The sequence below is a fragment of the Mesoplodon mirus genome (assembly GCF_964341445.2).
Source record: "Mesoplodon mirus genome assembly, chromosome: X".
In the NCBI taxonomy this organism is placed as follows: domain Eukaryota; kingdom Metazoa; phylum Chordata; class Mammalia; order Artiodactyla; family Ziphiidae; genus Mesoplodon; species Mesoplodon mirus.
Window position 1 is genome coordinate 94989809 of NC_138981.1, and position 12519 is coordinate 95002327.

General features: G+C 35.3%; 1 protein-coding gene across 3 annotated transcripts in view; it reads right to left on the reverse strand.

Moving 5' to 3' along the window:
- Nucleotides 1-12519, reverse strand: part of AMMECR1 (AMMECR nuclear protein 1) — a 108519-nt gene that overhangs the window by 58100 nt on the left and 37900 nt on the right. For all 3 annotated transcript variants that reach the window (XR_014292559.1, XM_082610678.1, XM_082610677.1), the window contains exon 2: nucleotides 176-286. Coding sequence is in view for 2 of the 3 variants with exons in the window: in XM_082610678.1 (XP_082466804.1) it covers nucleotides 176-286 (111 nt within the window). In the remaining variant the exon portion in view is untranslated. The remainder of the gene's footprint in view (nucleotides 1-175; nucleotides 287-12519) is intronic.

Here is a 12519-nt window from a genome sequence, read left to right on the forward strand (position 1 = left end):
TATCAGAGACAAGGCAAATGGTCGAAGAGAAGAAAAAAGTCTGACATGAAAGGAGTCAAGAATGTTGACAGTTCAGGAAAGAAAAAGGAGTTAAAGTATCAGGTTCAAGTTTCGTAAGTTTTTTCTTTTTTTTTTTTTAAATGTAGAAGCAGAGGTAACAAAAATTGGTCTTCACCTGGTAAGTGTGTACTCCCTGAGTCCTGAATGCAAATTCATGGCAGAAAAAGTACCTATGCATCCACGCAATCTTTTGTCTCGACCAATCTTCCATGTTACAAACAGTGGGCTGTAATGGAAGATAAAAATAGGGTAAATCAATCAATTCAATTAAAAGAAGTATTTGTTGAATATTTACTATATCAAGGTTAGGTGCCTGAGCTATAAAGACCAGAAGACAGGCCCTCAGGGGCTTAGCATCTAGCCCAGTAGGACTGCATTTAGCAACAATTATAGCTATGCTGTATTGAATGTATTCTATATGTTAGAAAGCCCAGTAAATGGTTTTAACAGATTATCTATGTTAATCCTCATTAACAACTCTAGGAGGCTGATACTATTACTAACATTCCTATCTTACAGATGAGGCAGTCCCACAGTTAATACATCATGAAGTAGGAACTCAAACCTGGCCAATCTTGACTACACAGCCATTACTACCTCATTCCTCATTTAAACCTCAAGTCACTGATTGATTCCTAAGTCTAGTCTAGAAAATCAGGGGAAAAAATAAACAGATTTAATAAATACTTACTGAATGTATGGGGGGTTGGTGAGCAAAGCACTGTGAAAGGTGCTACTGGAGATACACAGTTGCCTAAAACATAGTCTTTGCTCTCTGGGAGCCAGTACAGGAGGAGGGCATGTTCACAGCTAACTAACGTACAGGAGGAGGCCATGTTCACAGCTAACTAACACAAGGCAAAAGGAAGTAAGTGCTATAAGCCATGTCGAAAATGCCATAAATTAAGCTACTGGGATAGGAGAAAATTTCAGTGACTTTGATCATCTTCAGCTTGGCCTAGAAGAACGAGTAGGGTTTGGAGAGGTGAAGGACAACAGCAAATATTAACAAAGTAATACTCTGAAACCAGAAAGTTTATCTTAATTTTCAGATAAAATTATTGCCAATAAATACAATCATCAAACATCAAAGTATCAATTATAATAAAATGGCAACAAGAAAATAATTTAGTTGTTTTGACTGTTGTTGTTTTAAGAAGGGTAATATAGTTTTAAATGAAGTTTAATACAGTAGATGTTTGGATTCTGCAGCAAAGCACTGATAGTCTCAATTAATGGTTAAGTTTAAAAGCAATTCGTTTCTAAACAGAAGCAACTTTGTCAGATTTTATGAAATAAATTAATTTATACATTTTAGGACATTTTGTAAAAAGATTAATACCCTACAGTTGGGGATGGTTCCTGTTAATATGAGTATTCACAGTATTATTGGTGAAATATAATACATTTCTGCTTTCTAAAAATTAAAATTTTGGGGGGATATACCATATGTCATATATCTCTTATAATATGCTGTTAAGTTGGAGAACACATTCTTTATTTAAAGTACTCTCTAATCAGTCATCAGCAGTTGGGGAAAAAGTTCAAGTACTTCAATCACCCACCTCGAACATTTAAATTATGCTGTGTTCTGACAAGTAACCACAATGGCAGACAGGTTCCCAAATAAATAATGCAAACCAGGGAACAGTACTAAGAATTACCTCCTTCCAAGAGCCAAATGCCCAGAGGCATTGAAAAAGATGACTAAGTACAAGGCCAAGTTTTGTCAATGTTAGTATTCACATGCTGGATGACCTACACCAAAGGCCCTAAAATAAAAAGCAAAAGGTAAATTCCAGGGTTTTTTGTTTTTGTTTTGCTTTCTACATCATATATACTATCTTATAACTTGAGACAGGATTCTAATGCTCCAGCTGAAATTTTTCTCTAATTGCTCTTGACTAGTAGTTGATCAGGAAGGTAAGTATTAGATGGGATCACTTTCTCACCAATTCTTCTATTACTCATACAAATACTAGTATCCTAAAATTCACACACGTTATCTTTAAAGATGAATTTCACCTCTTCCATTTTTCACCTTCTAATTTGGTAGAGTCAACGTCAGCAACCAGTAAATGGACAGTAAGAGGTCAATCCTCTCCCATAGCAATGCCTATACAAAAGAGCTGTGTGTAAGACAGGTCCCTTGGCAGATTCAGAACAAAGTGAATCATACTATAACATATATATATATATATATATATATATATATATATATATATATATATATATATAACATGTCTTTAAAATACCATTGATGGTTTCTCAATAACACAGAACTAAGTTGTATATTCTCTTCCTCAGTGACTTGAGTGGAAACCTAAAAGTATGAGTGAATTCATTTCCTATCAAAAACATGGAAGTCATTTACAAGTACTTTACCTTCAATCCTCTTGTTTATCCCACTAAAATAGATATGTACACCATTCTTACTATAATCCTGTCTATTCAAGCAAACTTTCCAAATTTGTAGAGTAAATAAAAAAAGAACACCATTAAACACTACACTATGAAATGTGTTGGAGGGCATTCAAACACATAGTGGGAGAAATTATACACAGTTTCTTATTAGGCTATGCTATGACTGATGAAGGGATGATTCACTCAGAGGGTAGGGTGCTAGAGGATAAGCTGCATTTTGCCAGGCACTCCATAATAAGATGTAAAAGTACACAACACTTTCAGGGACCAGGAAGTAGTCTGCCAGTCTTGATAACTTGTTATTGTCTCTTCCAGATTTAACATTCTATGAATTTTAGGCACTGTTGAGTATATGTTCTCAAGAGCCCTCATAAGAGGCAGAGCAGATACAGAATCATCTGTACTCTCCCTGTTCCTTACCTGCCCCAGGAAACATCCTCTTTGGGGGTTGGTATTGCAGGGAAGTATCTGTGTCAAAGATGGGAGGGATTGCTACTTGACAACCCCACTGTGTTTAGGACAGATGCCTGAAGATGGAAGAAATCAGACTTTTAGTAGACAGAATAAAACTATTCCTTCAAAATCTGGGACTCTAATTTTTCATTTGCAAATGCCCATCCAATGTCTTTTATAAAGAACATGTATATGGAAATTAAAAAAAAAAACAAAATATCTAAAAGCAATATTTAATGGGGAAAAGAACTTGGGAAGTTAAGCACTTTAAAGTAGACTGAAACAGAATAAACACCACGGAGCATGAGAGATTGTATCTTGTGTGTGACAACTACTTTACACAGGGCAATGATTATGGGAACATTCAACACATATTATCTAAACATAGCAACAAAGGTTTTTCTTTTCCCAACACACAGAGGGAAGAAATAGGCAATTTCATTCTTAAATGTGTTATTAAAACATGTATGAGTTCCCAAAAAGACATAAGACATCAGCATAATCAGAGACAGATCAAAGTAGAAAAAGGGATTTGAGCCGGTTGAGAGGAGCTGCTTACTCAATGACAAGGGAATAAGGAAAACAGTTTATAGTAAGACAAAAAGTGAATGTTTTTGGAAAATACTTTTACCGTATGGTTTGAGGCTACCTATATATATTGAAGAAATACTACAAACCAGAAAGGGGCTCAAAATAAAATGAAATATTAATGGAAATGTTTATCTGAAGGTAACCAGACATAGCTTTTAAAGGAATTTTCCCACTTCTGAACAGTTTGTGCCACTATGTTCTGAGAAATGTTTGGAGGAAAGTAAACTCTCTCCATTTTTCCAAGTCTGTAGACAGGAACAGGAAATAACCACCTAATCTAGGTAAATCTTCCCTGCCAACTGGCAGCCAGTACTATCAGGTCAATAGTAGCTCTCAGGGGAAATGTAGTTGTGCAGAATCAGCAAAAGTCCAGAAAAGCAATGTAAATCTGAGCAGGATACTCCCCAGTCTAAGCTGCATGCCACTTCCTATGCCCCGCTTCTGAGACTATTCTATTGATGCAGACCAGGAAAAATTATAAATATGTTTGTGGGAGAGGGGTACAACTATGAAAAAGGTGTATTTACTTAATTTTTTAACCATAAATCCTATCTCCCCTGCCATACCAAGGCAAATACAGGTTAAAAATACACTTAGACATTAGCAAGACCCTACTCCGGCAATTTGCTCTTCTTTAGAATGAGATTTGTAGGCAGTAACATTAACAACTCAATGTCAATCCCCACCAATATACTAATTACTGTAACAGGGGTATTCAACAAGGTTATTTATATTGTAGGTAGATACAGGAAAAGAGAGAAGTCCTCTAGCTTCGTTCTTTTCTTCTGTCATCAAATAATGGTTGCTTTTCAACTGAACTCAAGTTCCTTACCAACTTAGTTCAAAAAATCCAACTGTATTACTCATAACATCCAACTCAGTACCATAATTCCACAGTATCTAGAAGCTCAGAGAAACACAGAAATGGCAGAGTCTTCCCTCCACAACCAGGTTAAAACCTTTCATGTCCTATTTCAATACAAACAAGCTATATATCTCATTTCCAGACTATATAAACAACTGATTCAATTTGTAAAAATATACTCAATTATGGTTAAATCCTATATTAGTCTGCTCAAGCTGCCATAACAAAATACCACAGAGAAGGTGGTTTAAACAACAGAAATTAATTTTCTCACAGTTCTGGAGGATAAGAAGTCGGAGATAAAGGTTCCAGGAGGGTTCTGTTTCTGAGAGCTCTCTTCCTGGCTTGTAGATGGCTGCTTAGTCTTCACATAGCCTTTCCTCTGAGCTTCAGAAGGAGAGCGAGCATCCACAAGAGCTCTCTAGTATCTCTTAAAAGGACACTAATCCTATTGTATCACAGCCCCATCCTTATGACCTCATTTAACCTTAATTATCTCATTATTGGCCCTCTCTCCAAATACAGTCACATTAGGGGTTAGGGTTTCAACATATGAATATTGTGGGGACACAATTCAGTCCATAGCAAATCGCTAACAAAAACTTTAGCACATAGTTCAAAGTTTATGTAATAAGGTATCTAAGGTTATTGGCTGAAAGAGCTTTTAAGAGATTAAAAGAAGAGACTCTATTTCCTCTTCATTTTATAGGTGAAAACCAAAAAGCTATCTAGGCATAGTGTAGGGTCAACTGGTTAGTGTTAGAACCTGGCTAGTTCTCCAAAATTTCTCACTACTGATTTAATTTTTTAATTAAAATTGTGAGTAGCAAACCTAGATGTCTTCTAAAATAATAGTGAATAGGAATACACCATGAATACTACACAGTACCACCTAGGTGAGCCTAAGCACAAATCTCCTTTTCCTCCTCCCCCTCCTCTCAGGAGGGGGAAGAGAAATTAGCTGAGAAGACAACAGGACAAACTGGAAACACTGGATCGGCCTAGAAACACTAGACCCAGTTTGCAAGCTTCTATACCACTCCCATTAGAAGCCCATACCAAAATCTGACATTTTATCTTTGATGGCCTCCCAACACCCTTTCTCAATCCCTTGCAACCTTCATTTTTTCCTATTGCTTAGCCAGCCTTCATCAAACTCAGGTGTTCTAATATCTACAAATTTCCACCAAATCAAAATTCCCATTTACCATTGGTTAACAACTATTTAGCTAGGTACCAATCTGATTGTTTAAGTAATTCGTATTATTTAATGAGGCTTTTGAATGAATGAATGAATCATTAATGAATGAATGATGCTTAACTCTTTCAGATAATTTGAAATTCAAATTGATAGGAAGCCCTGAAAGGAGAGGAATAGAAGGAGGTATATGGTTGGGGGGTGGGAAGAGAAGGTAAGGTTCCAAAACATTTTACACTTTCTCATCTACACCAATCCTTTACTGCAGGTAAGGAAAATACACTATATCACCATTACAGCCTTATACCACACTCCTCCCTCCAACCTTTGTAACTAACCTGTATCCCATGGAGCTCAGGAAAATAAGGAGACACTCCTTAGACAGACAGCATGGGTTAGTACAGAAGACCACAAACACCTAAAAGTGGGAATCAGTAATTACCAATCTTTCACTACTTTTCTCTGCCTGGTGTTCCCAGAAACTCTATCATAGCAGCGTTATATTCATATATATTATATATATAATGCTAATTTAACTGGCAAATGCCAGAGGAAGAGAGGCAGTCTAAAAGTCTTACAGATGATTGCAAAGGTTGAGTGTGTGTGTGTCTTGTAAATCGAGGGTAATCACCACTGACACACAAACAGCCAAATCACAAGCATACTTTAAAGGATTACCTTGATTCTGCCAATTTTTGAACTGAAAGAACCATTTCTTCCTTTTAGCAAGACCAAATCAACAATTTTCAGTAAACTAAAAAAAAAAAAAAATCAGTCTCAGGCTTGATAAATTGAGATAGTCTCATTATTATTTTCATTTTTAAAGTCCCAAATTAGATGAGAACAGCAGTGCATTGGGAAAAAAATACTACATTTGCACATATTTTCTCTTATTAGTTTACACTGCAGTGTGTATTAAATTTAATATCTGGTAGCATTTGAAGGATGAAATAGCTATGTGCTTTCTTCTGATAATAGGAACAAATCATAAATCTTTATTATCTGAAAATCTAACTCATAAAATAAATTTTAAATGACAAATTGCTATAGATTTCCAAAATGAAATAATTTCTATTTGGAATTCCTATTCTGAAACCATTTGTTCAAAGAGCTTTAAAGTTTGAGACTCAGCCTTAACTATGAAAAGAATGAATTATTTTAATATAAAACAGACCAGGCCAAAAAAGATGACCTTGTACTGAAGTCCTAAGATTTCTGAACTCAATATAAGCAAAAGTAAGAGAACGAGGGCAACTAGATCCAGGGGTTTTAGAATGAATGGTGATTGATACAGTCAACGTGATTGATACAGTCAACTTTTACTTTTTCTATGCCATTAAAAACTTCTGTGGAACTGTGTTTTGGTACTTCCATTTGATCATTTATATGCCGGATGGTCAGGGAATTCATAACACTTAAAACAAAACAATGAAAACAACTAAGGATTTTGTTGTTGTTGTTGTTTTGGTTTGGTTTAGGTTTGTCCCTATATCTTACCTCCCCAGCTAATGACCCATCTTCTACCATCCTGTTGTAGGAAATACATATGCTGATTGATTTAAACACTAATATAAAAACAGGACTTCCCTGGTGGCACAGTGGTTAAGAATCCGCCTGCCAATGCAGGGGACACGGGTTCGATTCCTGGTCCAGGAAGATCCCATGTGCTGCAGAGCAACTAAGCCTGCGTGCCGCGTGCCTAGAGCCTGTGCTCCACAATGAGAAGCCACCGCGATGAGAAGCCCACGCACCGCAATGAAGAGTAGCCCCCGCTCGCCGCAACTAGAGAAAGCCCACGCGCAGCAACGAAGACCCAACACAGCCAAAAATAAATTAATTAGTTAAAAAATAGAAATAAAAGTTACACTTATAAAAAATAATATAAAAACAGCTGGAAAGTTATTCAGCTTCTTCATTCTAGATTTTTATCTTGTTTCCCATTCCAAGGAGATCTCGTGTAATGTGCCAGCTTCATAAGTAAGACCAGCAATAAAACTGTGATGTATTTGTTTTTCACATGTTTTCTGAGTTTAGAAAGGTAACTGTTGATTTTAAGGTCCTTGTATTGGATTACTTGCTCCTTCGAGAGAAAGGAGCTGGATAGACTCAGCTTTGCAGCAGGAATTTGGCAAGCCTTTCTCATTTTAGGGGGAAGAAGAAACACAGCATCTAGGGACAAAGTACTTAACTGAGACCAGTTGTATCAGGGCAACTTATGTTGCCTTTGCTTTCTTTCTTCCTCCTTCTCTTTTACCTTTCGGAAAACACTTCAACCTCTCAAGAACCTCTATCATGAAATATCCAAGAAATTATGATTTTTTTAAACATGGAATTGACATCCTCACCTCCAAAGTGCTTCTTTTAAAAAATCAACTTTATTAAAGTATATTTTACATACAATAAAAGCAGCCTTTTAAGTGTAAAATTCAATGAATTTTGACAAACGTGTATATACAGGTAACCTAAACCACAATCAAGGTATAGAACATTTCCATCACCCCAGAGAGTTCCCTTGTGTCTCTTTGCAATCAATCCCCCTCCCCACACTCCTGCACTGTGGCAAACACTGACCTGCTTTTGGTCACTATAGCTTTCCTTTTCTAGAACTTCATGTAAATGGAATCATCCAATATGCAGTCTTTCGTGTGTAGCTTCTTTTGCTTAGAACAATGCTTTTGATGTTCATTCATGTTGTTTGGTCCTTTTTATTTTTGAGTAATATTCCACTGAGTGGATATATCACAATTTGTCTATCTACTCACTCGCTGATGGATATTTGGGTTGCTTCCAGTTTGGAGCGATTATAAATAAAGCTGCTGTGATAATATTTGCATTCAAGTTTTTGTGTGAACATAACTTTTCATTCCTCTTCGGTAATTACCTACAAAGAGGACTGCTGAGCCATGAGTAGGCATATGCTTAACTTTATAAGAAACTGCCAAACGATTTTCTAATTGGCTGTACTAATTTCCAGTGGCTGTACCAATTACCTTATACCAGTATTGTATGAGTGTGACAGTGGCTCCACAGCCTCACCAATACTCGGTATTGTCTTTTTTTAAAATTCAAGTTAATGTGTAGGCATATCTCACTGTGGTTTTAATTTGTAGCTCTCTGATAACTAAGGATACTGAGCAACTCTTCAAGTGCTTGATATTCATTCACATATCTTCTCTCGGGAAGTGCTTGTTCAACTCATTTACTCATTTTTTAAATTGGATTGTTTTTCTTCTTTTTATTGAGCTGTAGGTTTTTAAAAATATATTCTGGAAACCAATCTTTATCACATATATGTATTGCAAATAGTTTTCTAGCCTGTGCGTTGCCTTTTCATTTTCTTAATGGTATCTTTTGAAGAGCATATGTTCTTAATTTTGATGAAGTTTATCAATTTTTCTCTTCTGGTTCATGTTTTTGTGTCGAATAAAAGAAATCTTTATCCAAAGGTCATGAAGATTTTCTCCTATTCTCTTCCAGGAGTTTTATAATTTTAGCTTCTACATTTAGGTTTATGATCCATTGTGAGTTACTTTTTGTATACACTGTAAGGCAAAGATTGATGTTCATTTTTTTATTTGGTGATAGATTTTTGTGTATATGTACATAAGGAACATTGGTCTATGGTTTTTTCTTCTAATATCTTTGTCAGTTTTTGGTATCATGGCGATGTCAGCCTCATAGAATGAGTTGGGAAGAATTCTATCCTCTCTTTTCTACAAGGTTGGTTTGTTTCTTAAATATTTGATAAAATTCATCATTGAAGTCATTGGAGCCTAGATTTTAATTATGGGATGATTTTTAATTACAAATTTAATTTCTTTAATAGATATAAAGCTATTCAGACTTTTTAATTCTTTTTGAGTCAATTTTAGTAATTTGTGTTTTTCAAGGAATTCTTCCATTTCATCTAAGTTGTAGAATTTATTGGCGTAAAGTTATTCATAATATTCCCCTATTATCCTTTTCATGTCTGTAGGATCCGTAGTGATAGCCATTCTTTCTTTCCTGATACTGGTAAGTTGTATTAATTTGTATCTTCTCTTTTTCGTCTTTATCAATCTAGCTATAGGTTTATCAATTGTATTAATCTTTTCAAAGAGCTGGCTATTGGTTTCATTGATTTTTCTCTATTATTAGTTTTCCATTTTATTGGTTTCTACTCCTCTAATATTTTATTCCTCTTATTTGGGGTTTAATTTGCTTTTCATTTTCTTGCTCCTTAGGTTGGAATCTTAGACTACTGATTTTTAGATCTTCCTTATTTTAAAGCTATAAATTTCCCTCTAAGCACTGTTACTTGCATCCTACAAGTTTTTTTTTTTAATTAATTAATTTATTTATTTATTTTTGGCTGCATTGGGTCTTCGTTGCTGCATGTGGGCTTTCTCTAGTTGCAGCGAGCCGGAGCTACTCTTCGTTGTGGTGCGTGGGCTTCTCATTGCAGTGGCTTCTCTTGTTGCAGAGCACGGGCTCTAGGTGCGTGGGCTTCAGGAGTTGTGGCACGCAGGCTTAGCTGCTCTACAGCACATGGGATCTTCCCAGACCAGGGATCGAACCCATGTCCCCTGCACTGGCAGGCAGATTCTTAACCATTGCACCACCAGGGAAGTCATGCATCCTACAAGCTTTAATACACTGTGTTTTCTTTATCATTCAGTTCAAATATTTCCTAATTTCCCTTATAATTTCTTCTTTGACCATGGTTTATTTAGAGGTATACTGTGTAATTTCCTAATATTTAAGAATTTTCCAGATAGCTTTTTGTTATTGATTTCTAATTTAATTCCATTTTGATCAGAGAACATACTCTGTATTATTTAAATTGTTTTGAATGTATTGAGGTTTGTGTTATGGCCCAGAATGTGGTCTTAGCGAATGTAGTATATGAATTTGAAAAGAAGATATATTCTGGTAGTGTTAGGTCCAGTGTTTTATAAATATCAGTTAGTTACAGTCGGTTGGTAGTGTTGGTCAGATTTTCTATCTTCTCACTGACTTTTCTACTTATTCTATCAGTTACTGAGTTAAGAGTGTTGAAATAGCCAATTCTAATTGTGGTTTTGTCTATTTATCCATTCAGTTATATCTGTTTTGTTTTTCCTTATGTGTTTTGAGGCTCTGTTAGGAGCATACACTTTTAGGATTGCTGCTTTTTTGATGAACTGACCACTTCATGATCATGAAATATGCCCCCGTCCCAAAGTCAAATTTGTCTCACAATAACATAGTCACTCCAGCTTTCTCATGATTAGTGCTTGCATGATATATCTTTTTCCATCTTTTTATTTTTAACCTATCTGTGTCTTTATTCCTAAAGTAGGTTCCTTACAGACAGTAGTACATAGTTGGGTCTTGCATTTTCATGCAGTCTTTTCTTTTAATTGGACTATTTAGACTACTTATATTTAATGTAACTTTCATATTGCTGTGTTCTTTATATTTGATATTTGTTTTCTGTTTCCCATCTGTTCTCTGCACCTCTTTTTCTGTCTTCTTTTGGATTAAATGAGTATAGTTTAGTATTCACTCTTATCGCCATTATTAACGTATTAGTTATACCGTTTTTTGGTGGTTATTCCAGGTTGCACATGATGCATCTTTAACTTATTGTAATCTACCTTCAAGTAACATTACATCACTATACATATAATGTAAGGACTTTAGCAGCATACTTCTATTTCACTCCTTCCATGCCTTGGGGCTATTGTCATACCTTTTATATCTACATACATTATAAATTCCGTGACAGATTATTAATTTTGCTTTAAACAATCACTTAACTTTTTTAAAAAAAATTAAAAATGGGGAAAAAGTCTTTCATATCCATTCCACACTTACCGCACTTATCTGGAACTCTTCATTACTTTCAGAGATTCGAGTTTCCGTCTGGTATCATTTTCCTTCAGCCTGAAGAAATTCTTTTAATATTTCTTGTAGGTCACATCTGCTAGTGACAGTTTTTTGTCTGAAAAAATGTATTTCACCTTCATTTATTTTTGCTTCCATTTTTTCCAAGATTTTCATTGCAGATAAGATTTGAGGTTGACAGTACTTTTTTTTTTCTTTAGCACTTTAAAGATGTCATTCCATTGCCTTCTCACTTGTACTGTTTCTGATGAGATGTGTATGACTTCTTATCTTTGTTTTTCCATATGTACTGTTTCTTTTTTCCCCCTCTAGCTTCTTTTCACTGATCCCTCTATCACTGGTTTTCAGCAATTTGATTATAATAGTCTTAGATTGGGTTCTCTGGGCTTATCCCACTTAGGGTTCATTGAGCTTCTTGGATCTATATGTTTATAGTTTCCATAATAACTGGAAATTTTTAGCCATTATTTCTTCAACTATTTTTCTGCCTATTCCTCTTTCTCCTTTCCTTCTGGGACTCCAATTATATACATGTGAGTCTGCTTGATATTGTCCCACAGTTCACTGAGGCTTTCTCTTTTTTTTCTTCAGTTTTTTTGCATTCTCTGTTTCAGATGAGACACTTTTATTGTTGTCTTCAAATGCATTGATCTTTTCTTCTGCAGTCTAATCTATTAATCTCATCCAGTGAATCTGTCACTTCATATAGTAATACTTTTCAGCTCCAGAAGTTCTGTTTGGTTCTTTATATGTCTTCAATTTTCCTCATTATATTCATGTTTTTCTTTCAATTGTTCACCATAGTGTCATAGCTGCTTTAAAGTCCTTGTCTGCTAATTCTGTAACTGTTATTTCTGGTTCAGTTTCTACTGACTGACTTCTTCTTGGTTATGGGTCACATGCTTCTTGGAATGTCTAGTAATTTTTTTGGATATCAGTTATTATGATCATTACATTCTTGAGTGTTTTGATTTTACTGTCTTCCTTCAAAGAGTACTGAAGTTTGTTTTGTTGTGTGTCTAAATTTTTTGTGGATAATTATTTTTCAAGGCTTGCAAGG